At 39.9% G+C, this 27,200-nt stretch overlaps 1 protein-coding gene across 4 annotated transcripts in view; it reads left to right on the top strand.

Moving 5' to 3' along the window:
• LIN28B (lin-28 homolog B) overlaps positions 1 to 27,200 on the top strand; it is a 104,980-nt gene that overhangs the window by 47,512 nt on the left and 30,268 nt on the right. For all 4 annotated transcript variants that reach the window (XM_030001738.2, XM_030001728.2, XM_041119543.1 and 1 more), the window contains one exon: positions 12,202 to 12,386. In XM_030001738.2, coding sequence (XP_029857598.1) covers positions 12,202 to 12,386 — 185 coding nt within the window. The remainder of the gene's footprint in view (positions 1 to 12,201; positions 12,387 to 27,200) is intronic.

The raw sequence follows: 27,200 nt of genomic DNA, 5'->3' as shown, positions 1-27,200 counted from the left end.
AAGTTAAGAAAACGTAACTACTGCAAAGCCAGTGTCCCTGGTCTTGCGATGCCTTTGCCTGGAAAGGGTATTTTTAAGAGAACATACTCACTCGTCGTTTGTGCTCCCTTTGACAGCCAGGATCTGTACCCTCAACAGGCAGAGGAAATCTGAGTGTGCCACGTATGCCTCCTCTGCCCTGTGAAACAATGTGCTTTTAGTATTGAAGGAAGGACAGAGGAGAGTCTACAGCTCAAGTCATGGTATTGAAAGGATATTACTAGGTGATGCAGCTAAACCATAAATATGTGTTTGGAAGGATTTCTCCTGTGGAATGTTTGCCTTATAACTGCATCAGAACTAGTCACCTGCCTGCATTTCATAATGAGATGTGTCTGACTTGTCTGAGGTGTAACCAACCCACAAAAGCAAACGAATTCAGAATCAGCAGGCTGATACTTTCTGGGTCTGCTCTCCCCCATGAGTGTTGATGGGAGCTGTGTCAGCAGATTGTAAGAGGAAAGACTTGTCCTTAAGGAACCCCTTTGTGTCTTCCTGCTGCAGCTGGTCTGACCCTCTTTCAGGAGGCCTTGGGAAACATTTACATTCTTTGGCAGAGCATGCTAAAATTAGGGCATAAAAATGACAGATTCAATATTGGGGTTTTAAATAATATTTAAGTAGTCTTGCATTGTGTAATCTGAGCAGAAGCCAATGTTAGTGTCATTTGATTAATGCAGTTGTATGTATGATATTCCAGTTTCACAATTACTTCCTCAATAAATATAACTATAGTAATAAGATACTATTTTAAAAGTAAAGTTTTTCAAGCATTTCTGAGTACTTCCCCAATACCTATGATAATAAATTTAAATAGTTTATCTTTTACAGTTAAAATCCTTTGTCCTCTTCCATAAAAATCACTGTAATCTGCCTCCCATTTACTTTAGAAGGGTTTTGCCTTAAATGCTGTTTTCTCATTTGTATCACTGTAAATTCAGAGGTGTTTCATTGAAACATGGGACATGTCCTTTGTAACAGAATATAGCTTATGCTTTGATAACAGAAGTGGCTCTGAACCAACCATTTCTGTCAGCTTTTAAAATGCAGCTGTTTAGAGAACTAGTTCACAGTAAAGTTACAAATTAAATACTCTCCCAAATAATAATTTAAAGGTGCTGCTAAGTTCACGTTACTTTTCCAATCATCAACGGTATCTCCTTCTACTGCTGTGTATTTCTAAAATATAATTTAATTTGAAGTTACCCGCTCATTTCCTGTTATGTCCAGACTGTTAGACATCTATTACTAGTTTCACTGCTTTCTAGTACCTTAACTGTCACGTATTTAGATGATCTGCCACTCCCTTCCGTCTAAAAAAAAGTGATAAAGGTTTGAAGTATAAAATAACCTTGTGCTCATTCTTCCTCCAAGACAAAAGTGTTCTTTTATTCAAATATCTGAATATCTAATCAATATTTTTAATTCTGATAAAATTGTATCTAATTAAGATATAGCTGACTATAACTTTAAGTTGGTAGAACTGATGGGATACTAGATTATCTAGTACTAGATTTAAAAACTCGAAAAATTAGTAAACATATAATGTGCTGTACAAGAATAGCTAAGGAAGATTAACCATAATAAAAAAAACATAGAAATACTAAAGAACTTGAATCATAAATCAGGAATTGTTAATACAGTATAAATGTTGCTGTTTAATTTTGCTCTTAAGGAAAAAGTGTTTTGGTTTTACAGTATATCTAATGTTGTGAAAATAACTAAAACTTAAAAATAAACCAGCCCCAATTAAAAATTCAGCCTATTTATCACTTCTTTGCTTTACAAGCAATCACATTTGAACCCCACCAATTTTGTCAGATATTCTTGTCTTATTTTTGTGCGCGTGGTGACTTGGATTTTAGTAAACAAATATTCTAACCAGTATTTTATTTTTGTGTTTCACTTACATATTGGCATTTTAAATGAATTAAATTAAAAAATGAATAGTAAATGTAGGTTCTGACGGCCAAATGATTTAGCAGCATTGGTGTATTGCCTATTGATAAACTATGCTTTCTTGGGTCATTTGTGCAGGACCTTGCACAGTGCAACGTGCCTGTACCATAAAAGTAAAAACAGTATTTGCCCAAAAGTTTGAGAGTAGTTTGAGAGGTTCCTGTTTACAAGATAATGGATTTTTAACTTAGGATTGCTTAGGGCATAGTTACTCCCAGTTGGCTAAAATACCATCCGTGCTCACTTACTCCCTCACTCCCTGGCTCGCAGTAGCTTTCAAGCAGATAGCTTTCTTCTCTCTGAAGAATTAGGTCATTGAAGCATGGAGAGGCTTTGCACTAATGCAGCGGACGGTAGTTCTCAGAAAGCATCCTCCGCAGCAGGGATCTCACATTTCTGAGGCGAGGACCCGTGAGGTTGCAGTGGTGGCACTGCGCTGGGCTGGCAGGCTCTGTTTCTCAGAGAGGTGGTGGTGGTGTGAGGACGGTTCTTCAGGCTCCAGCCTATAGGTAGCTGGGACTAACCGGAGGAGAAGGAGAAAGAAAAGGAGGTGGTGGCAGGGGTGGACTGCTAGCACAGTCCAAGTCAGGATTGGGCTGTAAACCCTCATTCTGCTTCCAGGACTTGAGCTGCTCCTGTGCCTTTGCAGCCTGGGAAGAGAGGGGAGTTGGCTCTCCTGAGGCTTTGAGAGAACCTGTAGCCCCTTCTTTTCTACAGACCAGTTTTAGCTTGAATTGTCAGCCAGCCCATTGCCCCAGCCAGTTCCTTGTAGGCTACCACCCCTGGTCTTTCTGCATGTCCCAGCCCTTCCACCACCCTGTCCCCTGCCCCTTGAGAAAGTCAAGTTGCTGAGTTCCAGCACGATCCAACCACCATCCTCTCTCTTACCTCCATCCTTCGCACTCCACAGTCCTACCTCAACTTACTGCTCACAAGTAAGATCCTTTCTGTCCTGGGTATGTGTTAGACTGTATCTACCAACACAACCCAGCTACCCTCTCACCAACCTGCTCTTCCCCTGTTGGTCTGCAGAGCTGTTGGTAGCTACCTCTTAGGTCACGCTTCAGGAAGAAAAGAGGCAGGTCAGTATAATGGGGATATATTATGCCATGAGAATAGGGTGAGCTGAACTGTCTTAACAGGCTCAGGACTCCCTCTGTACTGCTGACTTGCTGAATCATTTTGTATGAAATGCCTTTTTTCAGTGTCAGCCCGTGGCTTCTGTAGCTGCCCACAGTGTTAGCCGTTCTTCTGTTTACCGGTGAGATGTGAACTGCTCAATTTTCTCATGTAAAGCTGGGATGCAAAAAGGTGGTCGAACTGCTTTCTCAGTTTTTTCCTGGTACTATTTTTCACTACTGGTGTCCAATTTAAAGCTTAAGAAGAGCTTCCCCGAGATGGATATTAAGGGTCTGCAGTAAGAAAACGACTCTCTCTCAGGTCACTTTTACGCAAGGGAAGGGAAAGGTGCATGTGCAGAGAGAGATCCTGCTACACCTGAATTAGCAGAGCACAATCTGGGCCTAAGTTCTTTTTAATTATATGCAGTCTCTTGAGGTGGTAGGAGGTGGTGAGGGAGGTGGATAGGAAACCTTTATATAGCTAAAACGTCTCCTGGCATAGGGGATTGTCATTCCTAAGCATGGGGGTGTATAGAGGAGCACAGAAATGAGGCTTATAGACATTGAAGGGCAGGTGTGGAAAATAGAGGTGCTGCAGTTGTTTCTGAAAATGTGGTTAACGACAGCAGAAAGGTGTAGTAAATCTGGAGGAAATTGTGGTTTAGTTTTAGGTGAAATAACTTTACCATTGAGTTAAGTCTGTGCTTTCCACTGGAGTACATTTTCAGTACTTGAAAAATGCAGCAAACTGTGTGGGTTGTACATTGCACCTTCCTGTGCTTTCGCACTTCCACCTGTGTTTATGGGATGATCTACATTGAAATTGGCTGATTTTTAGATCTGTTAGAGAACTGTCTTCCAGTACTGTCAGTGTGCTTTTTAAAATGAGTGAATCATAGCGGTACTGTGTTCTGTCCTCACCATTAAACTCATAGGAGAGGTGCCAGACAGGAGACAGCTCAGCCACGTCCATCACGCAGGTTTCAGTGTATTTGTATCCCTTGCGGAAGAAATGAGACAACTGGACTGGGTGGCATTCATGGATTTTCTGGTGGCCCATGCTTTCTTCCTTTTTTTTTTTCTTTTTTTTTTTTCCTCCTTTTTTTCCAGAAGGGGCAAAAAAAAAAAAGTCTAGGACTCTGTGTGGCACCTCCTTTCTTCAGGTGATAGTAGGCAAGCTGCAAGAATGGCTTGTTTTGACCTCTGCTTTGGAGGTTTGGGTTTTTAAGAGAAAGGAGGCTTGAGAAATACTCTGTCTAGGTGGACACTACAAAAGTACACAGCTCACCGTTGTCATGAATTTTTCAGTGTACGGCATGTCGTCAGGGGAAGAGGTACACCGTGCTCACAGTCATGCTAGTTTTTTACCCTGTCGGGAAGTTTTGCACTTGATGCTTCACTAAAATGAAGTGAATGTCAGGGTGCCTTGGAGAGCCTGTTCACCTGGGCCTCAGGCCCTTGTCTCATGAAAGAAGAAAAAATGGGGGAAAAAGTGCCTCCTCCCAATGAAAACAGAGGATAATCTGCCCAATTTATTGACTGCATAAAAGGTCATGTTTGTTTGTTCCTAATTTTTGTAGAAAGAGTTTTCGGGTTTCTGCAAAACTGTCTTACGGCAGATGAGTATTCGGAACAGAAAATGAGGTGGTTTCAAGCTTGCTGAAGTGACTGCGCTTGCCTGAGGGTGGAACAGCTTAGTGGCGAGTGAAGGAAAGGACGGGCCTCCATCCCGGGGGGATCTGTGGGGCTCCCAACGGCAGTGTGGTCAGGCAGCGAGGGAGCACGGAGGTGTTCGGCCACTGGGAGACCGCCAAGAGAAGAAGATGCTTCTCAGTGGGTGGACTTCAGAGGGTATTATAAACTGTGTCTGGGATTAACGGCATGGTTTCAGGAGATCACCGAGGCAGTGTAAGTGGTAAGTTGGCAATGTGCTGCACAGGACAGCCTTACCTGCCATGGCTGCATGCTTGCGTGGCTTCTTTTGAGGTGTGCTGGTGGTTTTTTTGACTCTGCATGGAACTGATTCAGGGAGCAGAAACGTAGCAGAAAACCTAACGTTACCAAGAAGAGGTAAACGGTTTTCTTCCTGAGTCAATGTGAGACTGAGGTGGGGGAAGAGGAACCGTCCCTTTGAATTGACTGAACTGAGTCCTAAAATTCTATCTTGTGCCTAGAATGACCGATGAGAAAATACTTAAACTAAGAAATGGGAGAAGAGGCTGGCTTGATTTTCACGCCTGGTATTAAAGCACAGAAGAAGGAAAATTGGGTAAATGAGAATTGCACATGCAGTAACACAAATGGTCTATGCAAAGCAGCAAAGCAAGGGTGAACACCGGTAGTAGAAGACTAGTCGTGTAGGTGCTACACTAACAAAACAATACACTTACTGTAGTGAGAAAAGACAGTAAGGTCAGGGAGGAAAAGCAAATGAGATATTTCTTATCCAGGCTCTTTTCATTAGTATACAAAACTAGAACAGCTGGTGCTGAATGTGTAACCAGATACAGAGGCAGCGGAAACATGGTCAAATAGAATAGGATTCATGGCTTGAACACAAATACTGAAAATTATGCAGAAAATTAGTAAGGTGTCGTGAATGAAGTGGCACCATGTAAAGAAACAAACAGTAGCATGGACACAGTAGAATCTGTTTTGTCAAAATCACTTTGGGAGGGAATTATGAAAGACCTGTTGTAGACCTCTAGCTTAGGATTTATATACAGACAGTGTAATAACAATATTCTGAGAGAGGAGTACGAGTAGGAATAATAACATTATAGGTAGGCTATATAGTAGGCCAGATCTATAATTAAGCACAAATGATATTATAATCATGTGATATTTCTGTACATGACAGTCAATAGTTTTCTTACCAAAACAGTAATTCAGAATAGAACTTTTGTTATTTTGGACTAGGAAGGAATTGCTGACCTTATAGAAAACCTGATTGTTTAAAAAATGAAGACAAAACATGAACTGCGTTAATTTGGTTTAAGTTAAATGGGATGATAAAAAGTCAGTAATGATTTTTTTTAAAGTGAACATTTGTTAAATTAGGAGAACTGGTTAGAGAACATAGTGAGCTGAAGTACTGAAGCCTTAAATGGAGAGAAGGTTCAACTTGAATCCCAAGTAAAGGAAAAGGAGAATTGTGGGAAATTACATAATCCTTCCAGCAGAGAACCTTCTCCTGGGAGGGCTATTGGTAGAGAAGAGGTAATGCAAAAGGAAGGAGGAGTAGATTATCAAAGGAAGTCACTTGGAAGTTGTGGTGGAACAAGAACTGAAAGTATTAAGCTGAGTTAGAATTTACTTGAAGTTCTTAAGAGTTAAATCAGTTAGTAAAAGTTTTTTTAGATACATAAATAAATTGATAAAGAAGAAATCCTTCTGTTATATAGCAAGGGTGGTTTTCAGTTAGAGAGCGCCTTTTGTTCAAAAGCTAAATAAATACCTTCTCAGTAAGAAGAGTAACAGTGTGGGGACAGCGACAGGATGATGAATGGAAACAAGGTTATGAACATGACTATGGTTGAAGTGGAAATTCAAGACTGAAACAAATTCCAAGTAAATAAGGATGTGAAATTGCAGTGTACCAGCTGCATTGTGGTTACTGCCTATGTACCAGTTCTTTCCCCACTGTAAAGTTACTTGCAATAGCTCACCCTATCTAATCAATGTTGTATACAGGTAGCGTACATGGCTCTTCATTGCCTAAAAGCTGAAGTGCAAATCTTTGAGAAATAAAGTGGTTTATAGCTTTATTTTTAAAGTTAATTTGTATTACGTTGAGCTTTTAAAAAAAATTGTAATACTGTAGATTTTTCTTTTTTACATAAAATATTAAGGAACACATTCTCATCTCAAAAGTTGCCGTTTCCAATGTGTGTGCCCTGGAGATCGTTGAACCTTTCTGTGAGCAGACTTAGCTCACTAGAAAAACAAAAATCTATCCCCGTTTCCTCTTCCTCTTATCCTCCCCCCCACCTTTTTAAAGTGAGTTTGTTTCCTGTCAGATTAGTGAGTTAAATTGGCTTATGGGGAGGACGGAGAAGTGCCAGATTGGGTGCAAGATAAGCCTTTAGGAGCAGGAAAAAGCCCTTGAGGTCAGCAGGAGCAATGGCAAGTTGTCTGTGGGTGCCTGGCCTTTGAATTCTGTGTTAGGGCAGCAGAGCTATGCATTGCTCTTGGAGGGGCTGTTGTTCATTGTAGTGGATTTTTTATTTGTTTTAGTATTCTGCCTGCAAAAATACGTGATCTTCACAAACCTCCTAAGGTGAACTTTTGGTGGACAGCAAAAGTCCCTGCAGCAGGACTTGTATCATGGAACTGATACTACGTTGCAGCGCTTCCCTTAACATTTGCAGTATACAACAGTTAAATTCTGATTTTGACCTAGTGCAGGTAAGCGTACTAGTACAGATCCAGTGTAAATTGTTCTACTTCTGTATCCTCTTACTCTGTACTCTTGCTTTACTCAAAGGTTGCTGCCTTTTGACAGAACTGTATGAGGGTGTTTTGGAGAGAATTTCTAATGATCTTCTGTGCGGTTGAGCTTCAGGATATGCTTTCCTTCATGTCTGGATTTAATGGTAGATAATTTTGGACGGAAAACCATTTTCTTACTTTGGGAACCCCGGCATACTGGTGGCATCTGGTCATTGTACCGAGCAATCAATCAATCGCTAGATAAAAAGGGGCAGAAATGAGAGATACAGAAAATAAACAATCTAAGCAGAATGCCACTGAATAACTTCCCCCCCAAAGAATTTAATGTCTGTGACAGCCCCTCCTCTAAAGAATTTAATGTCTGTGACAGCAGTTGTTCGCAGCCCTGACTAGAAATGGCAAAGTTGTGAGGTGGTGCTTACGGGGGCCCTGTTCTCCCTTCCCATCCCACAGGTTAATAAAAGTAATGCACGTGTATCAGAGGTGATCAGGCCCCTGTAATGAGCCTTAATTCCAAACTTCCTTTCTTTTGTAGAGCCCAGTGAGAGTTGCAAGCACTCCCTGACACTGCCCAGGAAATGGTACTTTTCTTTGGGACCATCTTGCTAATATAGTTTTTATTTGTTTTGTTTCAATTTTTGTTTCATAGTAGGGAATGCTTTCCAAGAACTTGTGATCATGGATTTTTCCACTGTTATTTTTTGTTGTTGCTAATACTCTTACGAAATTGCCAACATTTTGGACCAAGCTGTTGCTTCTGACAGAGATGTGTGAGACTTTACATTATAGGCTGAAATACAAAGCAATAATAGGATACCTAAAAAAAAAAAAAAAAAAAAAAAAGAAATGGCCCTGTCAAGTTAAAAAAGAAAAAGAAAAAAGCACTAGTCTGAAATCACTGTATTGACTGCTGGTAAAAATAACAGCGGCCTCTGACAGCTGAAAAAGAGAGAAAGGAGGAAAAGCATGTTGCTTTTAAGTTTTTTCCCTTTGTTCATTGGCGGTGTGCCCATACACCCCATTCAGGGCTCTAGAAATGGTTCACTGACTTGAAACTTTGGCTGCTTTTAATTGTGTGGGCTTTATTTGTTTAAGTAATGTGAGGAAAATACTGAGCTAGGTCTTTCAACATTAAATTATCAACTTTACAGACATTTTTTGTCCAACTCTTCAGACAAGTTAAGAGGGATTCAGGTTTTAGATTTGTTTTGCTGGTTTCCAAATGCCATTTTTTCACTATGGTTTTGAATTGTTATTACAGCCTCAGAGAATCTCACCATGAGCTGGCTGACAGCGTAGTATACATTTGCACAGTAAGTCATATGGCACCAAATCCATCTATAACATTGAAAGCTGTTGAGGTGTATTCAAGGAGAGTACTGTGCAAGTCATTTGGAGTGGGTTTTTTCAACATTTTCTGTTGTTAAACGTGCTTGAAAAAACAAACATGCAAAAAAATGTATACCTGTATAATGTGATTTATGAAAGCATAATTGTTCCATTACTTTGGCTTTTAAATACATTAAAAAATTCCTCTTGTAAATATAGTGCTTTGTTTGGAAATAAAAGTTCTGTTGCCAGAAGTTAAATGAGAAAAATAAAAACATTTTAGAGTACTAATAATGTCCTGGTTTAGGTTGCGTTTTAAATAAGTATTTCTCTCATTTGAAGTAAAGTAGAAGACAGAATGTTATGTGCATATCAGATGTCAACCTTTTGGCATTTGTTTTATAACAGTGAAACTCAGAAAGGAAAAACGCATAAGTCTTGCTGAGACTTAACTATATCTTCATTAAGTTGTAATTAAACAAAAAGACAAAAGCATCCATGCTGTGTTCAGTATTGCTGAGAAATAAGGGCTTACGTTTATCTGCTTGAGGTTCCCTCTGTGATTAGCACGTGTCTGTGTTGTCATGATTGTCTAGTTTTGGAACATTTAACTATATGTTTTAGTTTGGGACAAAATACATGTTGTTCAGTTCTTTCCTTTTAACAAGATTTTCCCTGGTGGCTGCTGAAGACTGAGGAGGTGAGGATGGACCTGGGGATGGATTCACGCCACAGGCAGAATCTGTTGTTTCAGTTAATGGGGGTGGTGTCTTCTTTGGATGAATTCTGAACTTGGATGTTTCTTCATTGTGACAAAGATCCCCTTGCAGCTATACAGACATTTCAAAGTGAAGGGCTTGCTTGAAGTAATATTGCCTTCCTGGGTGGTTTGTTTCATTGGTTTATATAGAATTACCGTCTTCCAGTTGTATTAGTGAGAAAATTTGCATATTTCTTTTTTCATACCTTATATTTTCATTTAAAAAAACAGCCAAGCTTATGATTCAGGGAACAGATATTATATATTTTTTCTTTCATGTGTTGTGTGTGTGCCCCCATACTGTTGTCATCCTGTGTGTCGTCCCGTCCCCCCCCCCCCCCCCCCTTTTTAAATAGTGCTCAACCTCTCACCTAGAAAGTCAACTGTTTGTCTCGTGCTTCACACTGTTACAACATTTGGTGGAAGAGCCACGTGTACTAGAGCTGCACAACTGGCTAAGCAAAAACAGCCTTCATCCTAACCAGTGGAGCCATGTTCTTGCTTATTTTTGGCTGCTGGAAAAATCAGAAGCAACTGAGTCCCTCGGTCAGACTGGCATCGGTAGTGTCTTGTTCATTATGAATGGTTGCTGCTGGGTAGTCTGTGAGAACTCAGCTGGTCCGGTACTTGGGGTTTCTGGAAGCAGAGGTGTGAGTGCTCTCACACAGTTTCATTAAAATAAATATTCCCAATTATTTTATAATTTTTAACTTAGTCTATTAGTGCTGTGGGAAATGGACTTTGCAGTGGTGTCCCTTCTTAGAAAGAAAGGGAGAAGTTAAGTGACACAGGTCCCCTGAGGTAACTCTCCTGCAGAACCAAGAACTGGAATCCTGTTTTCCAGTCTCGCTGGGTGTGATTCAGTTCCAGATTAAGACAGCTGAAGCACAGAAAAGTCTAGGTTTGAAGGGACTTCTGGAGATCGTCTAGTCCAACCTTTCACCAAAAACAGGGCCTTGGATTAGGTTGTTCAGTGCCCTGTTAAGCTGAGTCTTAGCTATTTCCAGCAAAGGGAACTATACTGCTTCTCTGGGCTTCTCTGTTTAATTCTTCTCATAGTGAGCAACTTCTCCTAGTGTCTGGATGGAGTTTCCCCTGAAGCAGCTCAAGCCTGTTGCCTCCTGTCCTGTTCTCCGTGCATCCTTGCGAAGAGACCAGCTCCCTCTTTGTGTACAACTATGAACTCTGTAGGTGTCAGTTCTTGTGCTCTGCTAAAATAGTGTCTTGGTGCTGCAGACCTCCCATACCATGATTACAGAGAGCCCATATCAGGGATTGCCATCTGATTTGATGGCAGTGTTCCCTGGTTGCACTTGCCGGGTAGTAGATGTGACTTAGAGTTGAGTGTCGCTTGGCTCTTTTTGACATATGACTGCATGGGATGGCACCTGCAGTGAGGATTCCCGTCTTGACTCCATGGTTCTGCCAAGTGAATGCTGGAGAATGGAGTAAGAATCAGTCAGGATACATTTTTCTCTTTGCTGTGAAGAGTTCATGAGCAAAGGAAGAAAACGTGTTTCATAACTCTTCTGCAAAAACTACAAGTGTTTGCAAATTGATGGGTTTTGTAATATTCTCTGTGAGTCCAACTGATCTCATTCATGTAATGTGTAACTTCTAAAATAAACGTTTAGTGCAACCAGTATCTAATATTTTATCTTCCCTCCCCCCAAAAAAGTCTCAGTTAACTTGATGATCATTTCATATAAGTTTGATTCATCAGATTTGTCCTGGGATATAGACTCAGTATTGTACATAATTTATTAGGAATTGAGACAAAAATTTTCATTGCATCAAAATCAATGGTGAGCTCCTGTTGACTTTAACTTGTTGAAGCTTTTGCCGCTACAGTGTAATATCAAAAGATTTATCAGTATTTATTTCACTTGCCCTGATGATAATACTTTCCTTTTCTGTGAATGAAAATACAAATCCATACCTAAATCATGCTAACTAGATAAGATTTTTGGGGTAGTGAACAGAAATTTAGCAGCTCACTAGGGATATTTGAATTGCGTATTTCATTGGACTTTGTTCAGAGTTCCTTCCTCCTGCCTCTCATGCTCATTGTATCTTTGATTAATTTTCAGAGCAGAAGAGCCATGTCCCAGATACAAGGAATACAAATTATGATAATTTTGATCACAAACGAATTGGCTCTGAGGTGAACATTTGTTCTCTTTCCATTTTGTTAGAAAAGCCTTTCTAGTTCCTGATGCCTGTTAGGCAGGGGGGTTAAGAATACAGCATTTTCTCTGCTTCTTACATCTATAGCATTCATCACAGAAAAGGAAAATGTTATTTCAGTTTTGCTGATACTGAAAAGAGGTTCTTGTTACTTGTTTAGTGTTGAAGAGTGTTTTCAGTGTATCCAGGACTATAATTTGTAGTATCTTCTGCTATAGTTCATGCAGAGGAAACTGTTACTCAACCTGTATGTGTTCTAGGATAGTAGACAGGAAATTATCCTGTCCTGTTGATTGTGAATGTAAATATTGTTTTTAAGGCAATGGTAACCAAGAATATTTTTCCTATTTACAGAGCAAGCTTTACATGGAAGGATTTAGAAGCCTAAAAGAAGGAGAACCAGTGGAATTTACTTTTAAGAAATCTTCCAAAGGCCTTGAATCAATACGGGTAACAGGCCCTGGTGGGAGCCCCTGTTTAGGAAGTGAAAGACGACCCAAAGGGAAGACAGTACAAAAAAGAAAACCAAAGGGAGATAGGTAATTACCTTATTTTGCTATTCCCCACCTTTTTTTTCTTTGCAAGTTTTTCTTGAAATTATGTTTTCAGCATTTATTCATTTGTGAAAGGAAACCCTTCTATGTAAATTTGACTTTTTACATGTAGCCTAGTAATTTGATTAAACTTACTAAGCTGTACCTATACAACTACATAAATCACCCACTTGATTGGTTTTACCTGATAAGATTTTATTGAATTAGAGGGAGCCTACAAAGGAATGTAATGGTATTTTTAAAATATTGCTATTAGACTGAGAGGAGAGGTCAGTCTGAATGCAGGTGAAATAATGTCATGTTTAGGTGAGTATTGTGTATGCTAAGGAGACTATTGTGTGCAGTGGGGTTTTAAATTGTACATCAGTAGTTTTATACAGAAGAAAGCGTAGGTGGTGCAGTCAGGGTTGAGATGTACATAATTTGATCAATTATATTTTTACTTAGTGAAGAGAGTATCAGGTGTTTCCAAAGGTTGTAATGCCTGGTGGTCTGAAGAACTGTTGTAATAGCGTTTTACAAATTTCAGGTTAGTCTTGAGAGCTGCACTTCTTTATACACATGTGCAGCAGTCTGACTTGCACTGTTTTACTTTACTTTCTGCCTCTGATGGCTTGAAGAAATTCTGTAATCCTCTTCACTGCAAAGCCACCTGAACCTAGTTCCCCAAGGACAGCCTTCCTGCCTAAAAGCTCTTGTATTTAGGTGAATCTCTCCTTTTTTTCCTCATGGCATTGCCCAGCCCAGTAGCTGTAATGACTGAGATCAAGAGGAATACGTAGTTTGTGAAGGATCCTAGTAAGAATATCCAAATAGCCGAGTTTTACCTGCAGCATTTGATGTATGGCATGACTGAGAGGTGGCTCTCTTCCATTGCAAATTCCAAAGCAAAGAGTAGCTTGGGAAAGAGGGGGTCACCTGGAAAGGCAGTGTAGCCCAGGGATCGGAAGCCTTTGCTGGCTATAGATGAACTCCACTTGTCCTCACCTCTGTTAAAAGGCGCTTTTTTTTTTTTCCCCTCTGTCTTTTTTGTCTTTTTTTTTTAAATTAAGGACTGGAGACAACATGATAGTTGTCCCTCTTTCACCTTCTTTGTAAAAGCTAAAGGCCATGAACAAAATTTATTGCTGCTGTAACAGATCAGAGTCCATAACCACAACAAGGAGAGACTTTGTAAGCCGGACAAAGCTTTCTTTTTGATTGCTCACCATATCTGGCCTTTCAGAGCTCTGTTGCATGCAATGGCTGTGAAAAATCTTGGGGGTTTTTTTTGGTTTGTTTGGGGTTTTTTTGAGCTAGCCTTCCAATATAGTTCTTATTTAAACCATTGGTTCTCCATGGACTGTAATTACTAATCTGTTTAGGGTATTAGCATTACCATTGTTATTGATGTTTCATACGATGGCAGAAAATAAAGGCCACAGTCATGCAGTCATGATACTGTTGTTCTGTTTGTTGCGAATGTATATGAAGGAAGACTTGCTTCAAAAACCTTGAAATTTAAAGGGACAGGTTGTAAGTAGACAGGAAAAACTTCATATTGAAGGAGGCAGGGATTTGAACAAATACAGATATCTACAGTGCACAGTGTAGTCAATGCAGAGGAAGCAGTACTTTCAGAGTGCAATTCATCTCATCCTAGGGAAGCATCTAAAATATTGGGGATGAATCTTGCCTTGAGGCTGTTTTTCTTCAGGGGCTACAAAGGGACCCTAGCTCCAATGCTGTAGATACTTCCCTTATAAGTCTCTAAATTTAGTTAGGTGAGATGAATCCTACTTTCAGTGATGTTTTTTCATAGCTAAAGCATAGAAAAAATTGAACAGATATACCCTGAAAAACAGTGTGGAGGGGTGATCTATGAGACAGTGTACTCTTTAATGTTCGTTTGCCTTTAAAGAAGGAAAAATTCAACATTAAATTGAATTTGAATATGAAAATGTGGGCAAAAACATCTGCCCACTTCTATCTCAAAATTCTTATGCTTAAGTCATGAGACACCAAAAAAGTCTGAAATTTGAAATGTTTTAAGTAGCATTGACATTACCACTCAGTGAGGAGCAGTGTCTTTCCTTGAAGGAAAATTAGTTTTGATTGAAGGCCTAGCCAATAAAAAAAGTGCGTTTCCAACATGCGTAGTGGAAATTTTTTTAAAGATTGCTGTTGTACTGTGAGAACTGCCTCCATTTATGAAAGCTAATTCCAACTTCTTGTGTCCATCTCTTTTCTATGTTATTAGTGTAACAGTGTGAGGGCCCAGCCTCAGTGCATCTTTTACAAGGATCCCATTTCTCTATTAATGGTGTATTAAGGCAGAAGGAAAGACTGACAGAAGGAGTTAGAAATAGCAAAGGTGGAAAAGAGAAAGGGAAAAGCAGCAATATGTACAGAGAGGGAGAAAAAAAGTCATGACCCTGAGGTTACCAATATTGATGCTTGTTGGTAGATTTTGTGGGGCTTCCACAATAGACTCAGAGTCTCTGTAATTTGCAGAGTGTTGTTGCTGTGGGGACCTTGCTATGATAATATTTCCCCTTCAGCATTACTGTGGGCCACATTAATTTATAACATAGGTGGGAAGCGTTTGTAATTGTTGTCAGTGATATTGGCCACTTCAGCATCTTTCTCAGCCAGCATGTTAGTGCATGCCAGTATGAGGAAGGGAAAGTCTTTTGTGGTCCATGTGAAATGAAGCTGTGGCTATAAGCAGCATGCAGGCTTTAGGTTCCCAGACCTTACTTTAAGCTATTGTAGTATCCGTGTGTCTTATGTATGTATTTTTTCGCAGTGTCTAGAGTAATGTGGGCTAGAGGGGAGGTTTCTAAATGAGACTCAGCTGGGATTTGCATCTGATAAGTGCCGGGTTCAGAAGTGGTGTTTTATGGCAGAGATGCACTGGCAGGGCTGGTCTCTACCCAAGTAAACCAGGGGATGAATTTGCAACGCGTTACACCGCGGCAGGTTGCGGCTCCCTTCATAGGACCTCTTAACACATGCCAAACACAGTGTGTTTTGCTCAACTTTGACACTGAGCTGACACAAAAGCATGCTATGCTGCTCTCTAGGAATGACCTCAGGGAGCTGATGCAGAAAAAGATAAAGTACTCTGAATTCACACCTTAATCATCTGCTCAGTAACTTGTAGACAAGTCTGTGAAATCTTGATTTAGAGTAGAATAAATGAAATCAGAACCTAGCCTACCATCTCAGAATGAAGTTTGGAGGAGGGAAAAGGAAGGAAAAAAAATTATGCGGGTTTTTTTTGTTTGTTTGTTTGTTTTGTTTTTTTTTTTTAATTAAACACTCCCAGTGTTTGTATGTGACCTAAAAATGAAACCAGGTAAAGGACCATTTTATCAGTTGTAATTTTTATTTAAGATTATTTTTATAAATTTATATAGCTGGGAAAATGTTCTTTAGTGCAGGGTATATTTAAATAAATGTGACCTATAGACCTTTGGCACAATATTAACAAAGAAGATGCATGATGCTCACAGGACTAGAAGCTAGAGTTATCTTTGGGACCTAGATGTATTATCCAGTATCTGTAAATACTCCTAGTAGGGGCTCAAGGTTGGATACTTTTTCAGCAGAGTGTCTGTAGTGCTGCATCTGCTCAGCTTGGCACTTGCTTCACATGGAACGTTTCAGGGGGGATGGGGAGGATGACAACTTTTTTTTTTCTTTTTTTGGTTTTGAAGTATTTACACCAAAATGGAAGCAATAAAGTAAAGCAAGAAGGAAGGGGCAAGGAAGAAATAATTAAGGGTACAGCTCCATCTCCCAGTTCTAATTTATGATATTTCAGTCCTATGCTACCCTCTGCTAACATCACACTTGTGGCAGGGAAGCCTTCTAGCACAGGTGACCTGTATCAATAAGTGGTTTGGATTTAAACATGTAATAAATAAGCAGTATGTTGTGAGATTTTGGGTTTGACATGAAACTTTTCACTGACATGGTTTATAGGACAGCCCTGCAAGTAAAACTATGAGGGAGGGAGTTGGGAGCTGCTGGAAATGAGGGAGCTTAATGAAGCATTGCCACTGGATAAAGGGTGATGGTGAATTATGTCCTGGGAATATGGCTAGTGAAATAGCTGTGTATTTCTAGCTCAGCTGGCTAAACAGTAATGAGCACTGCAGCATCAATGTAACACTTCAAAAACCTTTTTCCGATGTAGACATCTATGAAGGAGAGACAACTAGAAAAGAAGTGGTTTTGTGTTAAGATGTAATAAATGGTGTTTGCCAGTAACTGTTGGACATGGTCGAAAGCATAATTTTAAAATTAAGAAAAACATATTTCTAAACCACCAATTGGGTGGAAATACAGCCACTTAGGGAAGGGGGGCTGTAATTAAATAATGTAATACTTCCCTGATGAACTGTCACTTAAAATTAGTTTGTGTCTGAGTCAGAAAAGTGCTTTAATATCTGGAGACATTCTGCAGATGATCTGAAGTCAGACTATAATAAGAAAATCTTACAAGTCTTCTTTAAAAGCTCGTGATCTGCACAAACAGCCACTAAACTGGTGTGATGCAGGCAGAGATGACGGGATGGTGGAGTGCTGTCGAGGACATTTGGATTAAATTTAACAGGACTAGGAGAGCTAGTTTAGGACAGCAAAGTTATGTGATACAAAGTCACTTCAAAGTTGAGATTATATCACCTCCATCTCTACTGACTGAATTGCACTCAAATGTATAGTTTAATTTTCATAGAAAAGCCTCCTATGGCTTGAGCCGAGCAGATTTTTCTGAAGGAGACATGGATAATGGGAGCGGTACGGGCTGAGAAGGAGAAGCCCTGAAGTAGTACCAAAATGGGAGAAGCTCATACGTGCTTAACAGACAGATGGGGCAGAGGCAGATGGAGAAAGCCTGTCAGAGTCCCTTCGCGCAAGAGCTGGGAGGCAAAACCAGGCTAGTGGTCACCGCACACAGCTACGATGCAGGGGGCACGTCCGCTCCTGCCCTCAGCCAGCCCTGGGGACCTGCTTTGGGCAGGTCCTGAACAGCACCGGGGTGAAACTGGGGGGCAGACAAAGCGAGAGTGCCCAGCCGACCAGAGAAACAGATAAAAAGTTCAGGGAGTTGTAGCCTTTGGCACAAAATGGTGTCAGGATGTCACTGTCAAAGGGTTGAATTTTCCTACTCCTCTCCAAGGTAGATCGCATTCACAGTTATGCTGTTTTCTAAAGAGGAAGCTGGCACAGAAGTAATGCAGAAGTTGCATGGCTTTTACACAGAGTTCTTAAAAATACAGCCTTTGCAAAAGGATGTTACTCAAGGGTGGTGTTTAAGAAATTAAAACATGAACACCTCCTCCTTCTCCCTGACTCTCTTTCACCTGCTTTTAGATGTTAAGAATTCCTTTCTTTCCAGTTTTCATTCTTGCTTTTCCCATTTTTCAAGCATAGGGCATTTTCTTGGCTGTTGGCTTTTTTCCTGCTTCACAGTGATTCTGTTGGGTGTTCAGTTTCTCTTTCCAGTGATGTTTGAGACCCCTCTTAGGCTTACGCACTGCAAAGACCACCATAGTTTTGTTCTCTTACATGAAAACTGCTGTGTGAAATGAGGTCCGTCTGGCCTACTATCCTCTTTCCAACAGGAGCATGTGTTTAAGGAGAGACTGTAAGAAATAGGGAGTTATAGCTTTCCATCTCTGGCAATTGGTGGTTTAGGCATTTCCTCAGTATCAACACCTAATCTGCAAAAGGCAATTAGATGATGTGTTAAGTACCGAGTTGCTGGGTGCAACTTCCTCTTGGATCCTCAAGCAAAATTTGAGATTATTTGTGCAGAGTTTTATATAGTTAGTAATTTGCACACTTAGACAATGGGGGTCAACACAGTCTGAGATGTGCTTTCTTACATGGTCTTATTATTGATATTTGCTGACTGTGCCATAATAAGCCACTAAACTAGTATGAACTGTTCATAACAGGAGCAGCAGAATGCTGCTACATTTAAAAAAAAAAAAAGGCAGCAGCAAAAAACCAAAAAGCCTGAGAGCTTTGCACTACTCCAGTACTTCAAGAAGGTTCTGTCTTTGCTGGACTGCAATCATTAGGGACAAAGTTTTCCATACTTGTTCCTTTTTTTCTGACTGACAACTTCTTGGAAGGTTTAGCAACAGTTCAGGGTTTTCCAAGAGTGGGATAAAACCAGAGGGCTTTAATATGGTTAAAAAAATAGGTAACTTAAAAATAGCTGCCACTTGGTGCTGTGGATTGGAGGCTTGAAAGCTGGCAAGCTGGCTTGGAGATGGATCTCTAGGGCAGCGGGTTAATCTTTCCTCGTCTTTGTGCAGATCCATCCAAGTCTATGTTAGAAGCCTCTGAAAAGTATTACTGCATATATTCATTAGACAGCCCTTGTTAAAATCTACATCATCCATCTGTGTTTAAGGGAGCTTAGCAGCCACAGCCTTCCTGCATACCAAACACACAGTGTGCTTCCAGGACTTGGTCTGTGCAGCCTGATGAGAATAGAATCAGAGCTCCAAGACCAAGTATTTTCTTCACGAAAAGATGAAAGGAAGGTGGCTTAAGGGAGGAAAGACAAAACAACTGCCGCTGACTGGTGTGTATAGCGCCCAATATCTATGGACTGTACACTATTTGGCATGATTCCATCTCCAGCCTAGGGTGTAGCTAAACTTCAGTCTTCTGGAAATGCCAGGTATAGAGCTACGGTAGAATAAGTGCCCCAGAGTGAGAGCACAAGCAGGAAGGTGTCACCTCTCAGAAGACAGCAAGCCATGGCTGGCCTAGCTTCTACCCCCAGATCCAGCCCACAGCATCGGGAGTTGCCTTCCTCAAGAGATAATGGATTTCTCTTCTTGCCTCTTTCCATAGCTCTAACAGTCAGGAGCCAGGATGCAGAGCTGAAAGATGAGTACTTGAATGTTGGAGCTAGGTATAGAAATGGTTACAGTTGTGCATAACAATATGTATATTATTAGAATAAAAGGTTTTGTCTTTCAGAAGACATGGAAGAAATCCCATTCCAAATTTTAAATGTAGAGAACATTGTTTAATTTGCAAAGCCAAGTGCCCATAGTTAGATGCAGGCTACAAAGCTTAATTTGATCCCTTAACAGCTGCGCTGCTTCTGAAACCGAGGTCAGTTAGAGTTATTTTGGGGGTACCCCGGCACGCTGTAGTGTGCTGGGTGGTAATACAGGCAATTCCTCGTTCATTTGAAAGGCCGTTTTCTAGTTTTGCATGATTTAACTACCAATTTCATCACAAGGCAACTTGAAAGTAAGGGCTTTTTTCGGATCCTGCGTTGCTGGTGAATTTGCAAGACCATGTGGTGTTTCAGCCTGCTCGTTCAGGTACAGGCAGGAATTGGCCTTTGCATTTAGGTGTACAAATCAACAAAACACACAAAACCATGTGCTTCCTTTCCATCAGATGTGCCTTCTGATAGGGTTATTCATGTGCTTCAAGTGAATGCAAATTTCTGTGCTAAAGCAAGACCTGGGAAACTGGTGGTAGTGATACCACTAAGTGATATCCAAGCCTACTTTTCTTCATTACAAGCTTGTATTAAGAAGAGAGTAGAGCCTGAATAAAGTTGTCTTTGGTATCTGTTTATATGCGTGTACAGTTAAGAAGAGATAGGCCCCAAATTTTTCATAGTGTTTATAATAAATCCAAATTTGATGCTAAAGTAAGTAGATACAATTCTGAAAATGTACAAGGAACAGATGAAGTGAGTAGGAAGGTGTCGTTTTATGCAGCCTCATGTAGAGTAAAGCTGTCCCTGCACAGCAGATGGGTTTCTTAAGTAAATACACTGGTTTTGGAATGCAGAATATTTTTCTTTAATCGGACGTCTTCTCGTGTTTTCTGAGGCTTTCACCCTCTCATCAAGGGATGAGCTCTCTCTCATTTACAGTAAAGTACCAGCATATATTCAGGCCTTTGCTACGGTGTAATCATTCCCCATATCTGAAGGAATTTAGAAGTAAGAAAAAATTGAGAACTTGGCTCAATTTAACAGATTATGCATAACTTCAGTAGAGTGTATGTTAAAAGTATTTTAGTAAGTAATTTACAAAACAGCATTTCTGTTTCTAAAAATCTTCCTAATATAACTGGCATCTTCTTTCTTAATTCAAATTTCTCCCTTGCTGTTTAATTTCTTACTACTATACTAATATACTATTTTGAAGGAGACAAGAATAAACAAAAATGTGCATACATTTTCAGGGCCCAACTCAGTAAATACTTAAGCTCCTGTTTTGAAAGTAGTAGAGAAGAGGGGATTATTTGAAAATATTTCCCCAATCGTGGAAATTTCTTTTTAAGTTGATGTTGACCCTGACTACAGACTGTGCTGCTTTTTGCTCATGTGATGTGCTATAGCTATCAATGAACTGGGAACAGAACTGCTCACAGGATGAACTTTAATCTTTTAAATAGATGTACACAGTCTGTGCTATATTTTACTACAAAAATATTCAGTGTGAATAATTAAACCCCAAATCCTTTTTATTTTAGGAAAACAGTTGCATTTCCTTGCTTTTCTTGATGTGTTGCACTCCAGCATCACCTAGCAAACATACTCACAGCACATAATAAATATATAACACTAAGGAAAGATTATAATGGTGATTCCAGATGATGGAAAAACTTGCCATATATCTTGGCCTGTTGAAAAAGATACCAGGAACTTGAAAGTTGGAGAAAACTGAATTATAGCATAGCTGCTAAATCAGATATTCCCAAAATGTTGCCTTTGATTTATTGCTGTTGATGAATCTGAAGCTCTTCAGAAGGAATAAACATTCTGGAGCCCTTTAACTTCAAATTAATAAAGTCTGTGCAGTAATATAATTCCAAATCACTACAGCTCTTTCTTTTATTAGCTGTGGCTTCATGTTTCTGTCCTTGACACTTAAAGATCAAACCTACTTAAATATGAATCATTTAAAAATCTGAATTTACTTCAATATCTTATTTTGTCAAGAAGCTCAGCAGCTCATTATATAAGAGGAATGTGTCACGGAGGTAGTCATCTCTGTAGTGGTGGTGCAGGCATGCTACTGTTATTCCCACTGTGCACACCCCACACCTCCCAAGTGCACCTACAGTGTGCTAGAGCCCTTCTTAAGCAGGTAGTAAGACACAGGCTATGTCCTGAAAGAAATCATGGGTTTAAGGGCATATTTACACTAGGAAAGGTAGTTTATTTTGGAAAAAAAGTACCTGTTTAAGCCACCCCTGCATAGCGATGTGGCATCCTCCATCCAGAAGTAGCAGGACTGAGTGGGAATTTGCAGTTGCTTCTTCTGGCTATGGGAAGCTGTTCAGAGAAGAGACAGTGGAGCCTAAATAGAAATGGCCCTGTGATGTCCGTGATCCCTCAGGCAGGGTGACAGGAAGATATTTCAAGGACGGTGGATAGGGAGAAGATTAGGAAGGAGCACAAATGTGAAAACACAAACACAGGGGAGGTGAGGAAGGAGAGGGAAGAGAAGGGCTTCTGGAGGGGAGGACAGACCGTTAAAAATGATGTCAGTATGAGAAGCACAGAGTTTTCCCAATCTCCGAATGATCACCTCAAAGCTGGTAGTTCAGGCGCTCTTCAGGGAGTGCAGAGAAGCCTGAATCCTCTCAGGCACAACCAGGGATTGAATCAAAGTTTCCTCCATTTTGAAATGTTGCTGCAAGTCAAGAGCTAATGCACAAGGAGCTGAAGCGTAGGTGGGATGTAAGGTCCTGCTTTGCAGCCCTGTGAAGACCGAGGTGATTCTAGCGGATCTGGGAGGGTTGATCTGAAATGGGACTTTTTGCAGTACTTTGCTTATTGTGTGTTCCTCGTTTACCAGGTGACAAACGTGACACATCTGGAGTTTGTTTTGCAGAACCACCAAATGCTCCCAGCTGTAACAGTTGCTCAGTTTGAGCTTTGCCCTAAGTGTATCAGGTGCTATAAAACAGTAAGTGCTCTATGGGCGCTAATATTTCAAACTGGGCACCTAGAATAAGGCTCCTCTGGAAAATTATTTTGGCTTTTTCTTGTGCTCCAGAATCCTATGTGTTTCATTGAGACCAATTAAACCACACAGTTTCATAGAGCCATTGCAAAGTAATTAATATTTGTTATGTATGAAGAGATCTTAGTGAGAGCCCCAAAGTCAGTACTTCTGTATTGTGTTCAAGATTTAGCTGGATTTAGTGGTGAGTCTAAGCGGTGAATTGAGTAGGCTAAAAAAGAAGTATACGATAACTATCTTATATTTTGTGCAGCAAATGGGAAAAAGCCATGTAGGAGAACTCACATGTTGGTTCGCAGGCTGTTACTGCAGTGTAGATTGTTTCCTTCTCTTCTGAATGCTGAATTTGTAGGTAATGGGTAGAAGTTAGCCTGAACGCTCCTCTGACTAGCAACTAGGCTTGGGGATTTGGACTGGTTTTTCTTTGAAACTGTACTGTGACGTTGTAGGATGATGATGAAGAGACTGGTTTCACGGAAGAAATTGCACGTACATGTGCAAGAGAGAACAAAGGTGGCCGAGCTGGAGGAATAGTGAGCCGAGGCCAGCGTTATTGATGGAGTAGAGGGAGCTGGGTTTGCTCAGTAACAGACCCGTGGAATGGTGAAGGAGGAAAGAGTTGTGAAGGGTCACTATGAAATATGGGATTGAGCTAAACAATTTCTTTTCTTTGATCTCTGTTCATTTGTAATCTTATTGGTGTTGAGTCTCCTGGCACTAGAGCTTTTACAATGAATAGTTGAAAGTATAAAAATTGATTTAAATTGCGCTGGTCTTGTGCTGAATAGCTTTCTTTAGCCTAGAAGTTACTTGGAGTTTTACTCTTTTAGCTGTTGGACAGTTTAAATTCTAAGCATTTAATTTACGTCAGACAGCTCTGAAAACAATAGCAAACTACAGACTGCTCTTATTTCATTGTCTGCAATTAATGTTGCAACAGCCTTTGCATCAAAGTTTAACCAGAATGCTTTGATTTCCTCAATGATAAATGGATATCTTTTGACCAATATAAAAAGCTGAAATAGTTCAATGTTTCAAATTCAGCTTCAGATTTGCTGGTGTTTAAAATTAGTACCTCTTCCTTTTTGTTGTGCTAAACTAATAATGTAAAACAAAACAATAGAGTGTGTCAGTCTGTGTCTGCATAATGAGATGAGTTGTTCTATAAAATTATGCAGTGTTACTTCTTTCATCAATGGGAGGGAATCATCAGTGGTTGGTAATAGGATTAGAAATTGTATATAGCTCAGATGTAAGCCTATTTATTTACCTTTTTAAAGATTTAAATTTATTTACATTCTTTTTCCTGAGTTAGTTGTTGTAAATCACTTCTTTCTAGTAAGTATAGGAAAAATCTTTAATATCCTGTTGATCAGGCTCATTTTTCCATGTTTTTGTGCTTTGATATATTTTTTGAGAATCATGGTTAGCTGCTCACATAATAATTGCTAGGAGTATGTGCCTACATCTCCTTTTAATAATTACTTAAATTGTGCTAAGCACTTTAGTTTTCTAAGTCAAAAAAGGATCCACGGAGTGTTTTAATTTACTTTTTGTTAAATAGTTCAATAGGATTTTATGTTGTTAAATGTGGGACTGTCATTAGTCACTTCACTTTTAGAATTTTTTTCCTTATGTACGTTGTGTAATGTACAAATTTTACTTGGAGCTCAGAAATAATTTTATCAAATGGTTCATTCTTGTTATCCCTGTATTTCTAACTCAGTGGAGCCTCATGAAGTTATCTTTCTCCTTTACAATCTATACATTTCATTTATGCATAGAAAAGAAACATCTGGCATTTTTTTAATGAGAGCTGTACGCTCATTGACCAAACAAGCAGCAAGGAATCTGTTGTATGGCTGATTATGGCAAGAAAATGAGGTAGTAGTCTCACTAGTAATCAGTAAAATTTGTATAAACTGGTGCTGCTTCATTTTCTGAGTTAGCTAATCTCATACTTTCACCCTTACAAGAAAACAAATCATGTTTTAAAATGCCTGGTGTGGAAAAATGCTACTTTCAAATTTAGAGATTAGAAACATTTGAAACATACGTATCTGTGGTAAAGATGCCAACTCTTAATTCTCTCCTGTCTAGAGCTTTCCTTTTTTATCTTTGAAGTTCAGTCATTATTCCATGTCAATGCCATTGGTTTTATTTATTTTTGTATCCTACAGAAATTAATTCATACTGTTTAGATCCAATCTTTTTAGAATATTTTTGAATGTAACATATCAACAAGTTTATACTTTATGCAGCCTGTGGAGCTGGATTTTGGAATTTGCTTTTTTAGTGGTTCTTTTGTGGAAGAGAAATCTTTCAGGCATGAATTGATAGTCCAGATCTTTTGAGGTCTGTCTGTGCTAACCTATGACCTCTGTTCTTAGGAGGTCAACATCTGAGGGCAGGAGATTAAGGCAGTTAAAAGACTGGAATGGGAACTGGAATGGAAAAATTAGCCAGCACATTTTGGGTGGAAAACATCAAAGTCATCAAACAATTTGCTTATTTTAAACTCAGTTTAAGGGTAACAAGCTAATTGTACTGTGTTTGTTGATGCAAGCAATTTATATTATTTGAGGATATTAACACTGAAGAATTTTTTTTAATTGTAGAAACATAATGCCTGTTCAGTATAAACGCACTATGTATTTTGTATACTAAATGCTTTTGTGTAACATTTTTTAGGATAATAATTCAGAATCTGATCGTACAGTCTGTATGCACTTAATTAGCTCTGTTTCTTACAAACAGCAATAGTAAGTGTTGTGAAACCTGAATCTTGCTTGTGGTCTGCTGAAGATACCTTGCTCTCACTGGACAATACAGGTGCTCTCAGTACATGGGGAAAAATTATTCCCATATTAAAATTTTCTGACTGTGATGCTTAAAAACATTTGTAAGCCTCTCTTTTTGTTACAGCTTTTCAAATGTGAATTCCTTTCCAATGCAAACTTGTCACCAAGGAATGTTCTTTCATAGATTATAAGTTGATTTACAAGAAAACACAGCACTATCTGTTTGTTCTTGTCTGTCATAGTTCGAAATTCATTAGTAGGTGTTTTTAGAAGAATGAGGACTTCATCTTTTATCTGTAGCATCGATTTCAAAGATGATATCATCTAGAAAAAGACACCTTTCCACACTGAAAGTTACGCAAGTTCAAGGATTTGTGTAAGCAATCATGTTTGTGTCTTGCTTGTTCAAAGTGCACATAAAGGTGGCTTCAGTATCACATGCCAAAGCCAGACTAGTGTTTTCAGCATGCAAACACACCTAGCAGGAAATAAAAAGTTACGGATATCTCACAGCTCAGCCTCTGACTAACAGTGCATGGATTATGGTACTTCTCCTATAGGTATGGCTACTAATTAAATTAAAGTACTATAAAATACAGCTAAACTCAAGCAGACGGCCATCTGTAAGCCTCAGTCTAACCTCCATATGTTATTATTGTTCCTTTGATAGTGAAGGGTATGAGATTTAAACCCCTTTGCAAGCTTGTAACTTTCCAAACTATTCCTCTGAAGGCTAAAACCTTTTTGCAGCTTTTAGCCTTGACTTGCACCTGAGGGGAAGTTGAGCAAAATGATCACCATCATGTCTTCCCCCTTCATGGAAGGAAAAGAAGGGAGGGAAAGCAGGAGGAGCTGTTGTGGACTGCAGCAGCCCGTGGACCGTTCCCACGGGCACAGCCACTGCTTGGTTTCCTTCCTGCCATTTCACTGGGGTGGCCGGAGAAGCTCTGCCAGCTGGAAGGGCTGCCAGGGCCGGCTGTGCCTCGTGACCCCGGCGGTACTGCCGTGGACCGGTGTGCCCTCCATCCCCGGCGGTACTGCCGTGGACCGGTGTGCCCTCCATCCCCGGCGGTACTGCCACGGTCGGCTGTGGCCCACATCCCTGGGAGTACCACAGGCATAGGGGAAACAGGGAGCATTTGAAGGGGCAGGACCAACCCTGAAGGCTGTTGTGTCTTGGAGATCTGTTCCCCACTTGAATTCTTGGGATAAAATGGGGTAGCTTCTGATCAGCCATTTTGTGATTCTTGCTTGCCAGCCCTCTCTGTGGTTAAATAAATCGGTAGGATTGATGGATGGAGAGCTAATTCTGTTTTACAGAACGGCTTTGGTTACCCACTTGTGAGAGCATGTGAATCATTGTGAAGGAACAGAGGACTTGTTAATTAATAAAGGAAAAAAGTTAAGCAACTACAAAGATAGTGTGCCTGACATGACTTAAGATAACTTTCTTGTTTGCCTAAGCCCTTTCTGTACCTTCCCTCTGTTCTGTCTGTTTAGATAGTAAACTCTTCAATGCAGAATTGTTTTCCTTCTTAGTCCGTACAATACTTAAAATCACTGCTGTTTTTAATTACAATAGTAATTGTGATTCTTGGCTATTTGAAGAGCAGTGATACACACATTTTTTAATCTGGAAGACCTGCTCCCCAGGATTTGTGTTGGATGTGTGTATCCTCTTGTTTTATGATGTTTGATGATTTGAACATCCTGTCCACAAGCCTGCTTTTCTTAGCTATCTTTTGCCCACCCTTTAAAAGTAGTCTATAGATACTTGAGATCTACGGATCAAAAAGCACTCTAGTGCAGAGCAGGGTGCTGGAGTTTTTTCATCCCTTAGTTACTGTTGCATTAGTTCTGAATGTACGAAGAACTGCCTCCAAGTTTTCCCTGCAGCAGCTTGCAAGGCAGAGTGGACTGCTTGCTGAGTTTGCGGCTGGGGTAATTCAAAACTGAAATAAGTTATAATACAATTTTTGAAT

This window comes from Aquila chrysaetos, chromosome 2, assembly GCF_900496995.4.
Source record: "Aquila chrysaetos chrysaetos chromosome 2, bAquChr1.4, whole genome shotgun sequence".
Lineage (NCBI taxonomy): Eukaryota > Metazoa > Chordata > Aves > Accipitriformes > Accipitridae > Aquila > Aquila chrysaetos.
Note: the sequence above shows the minus strand (reverse complement) of the source record. Positions and strands in the feature narration are given on the sequence as shown.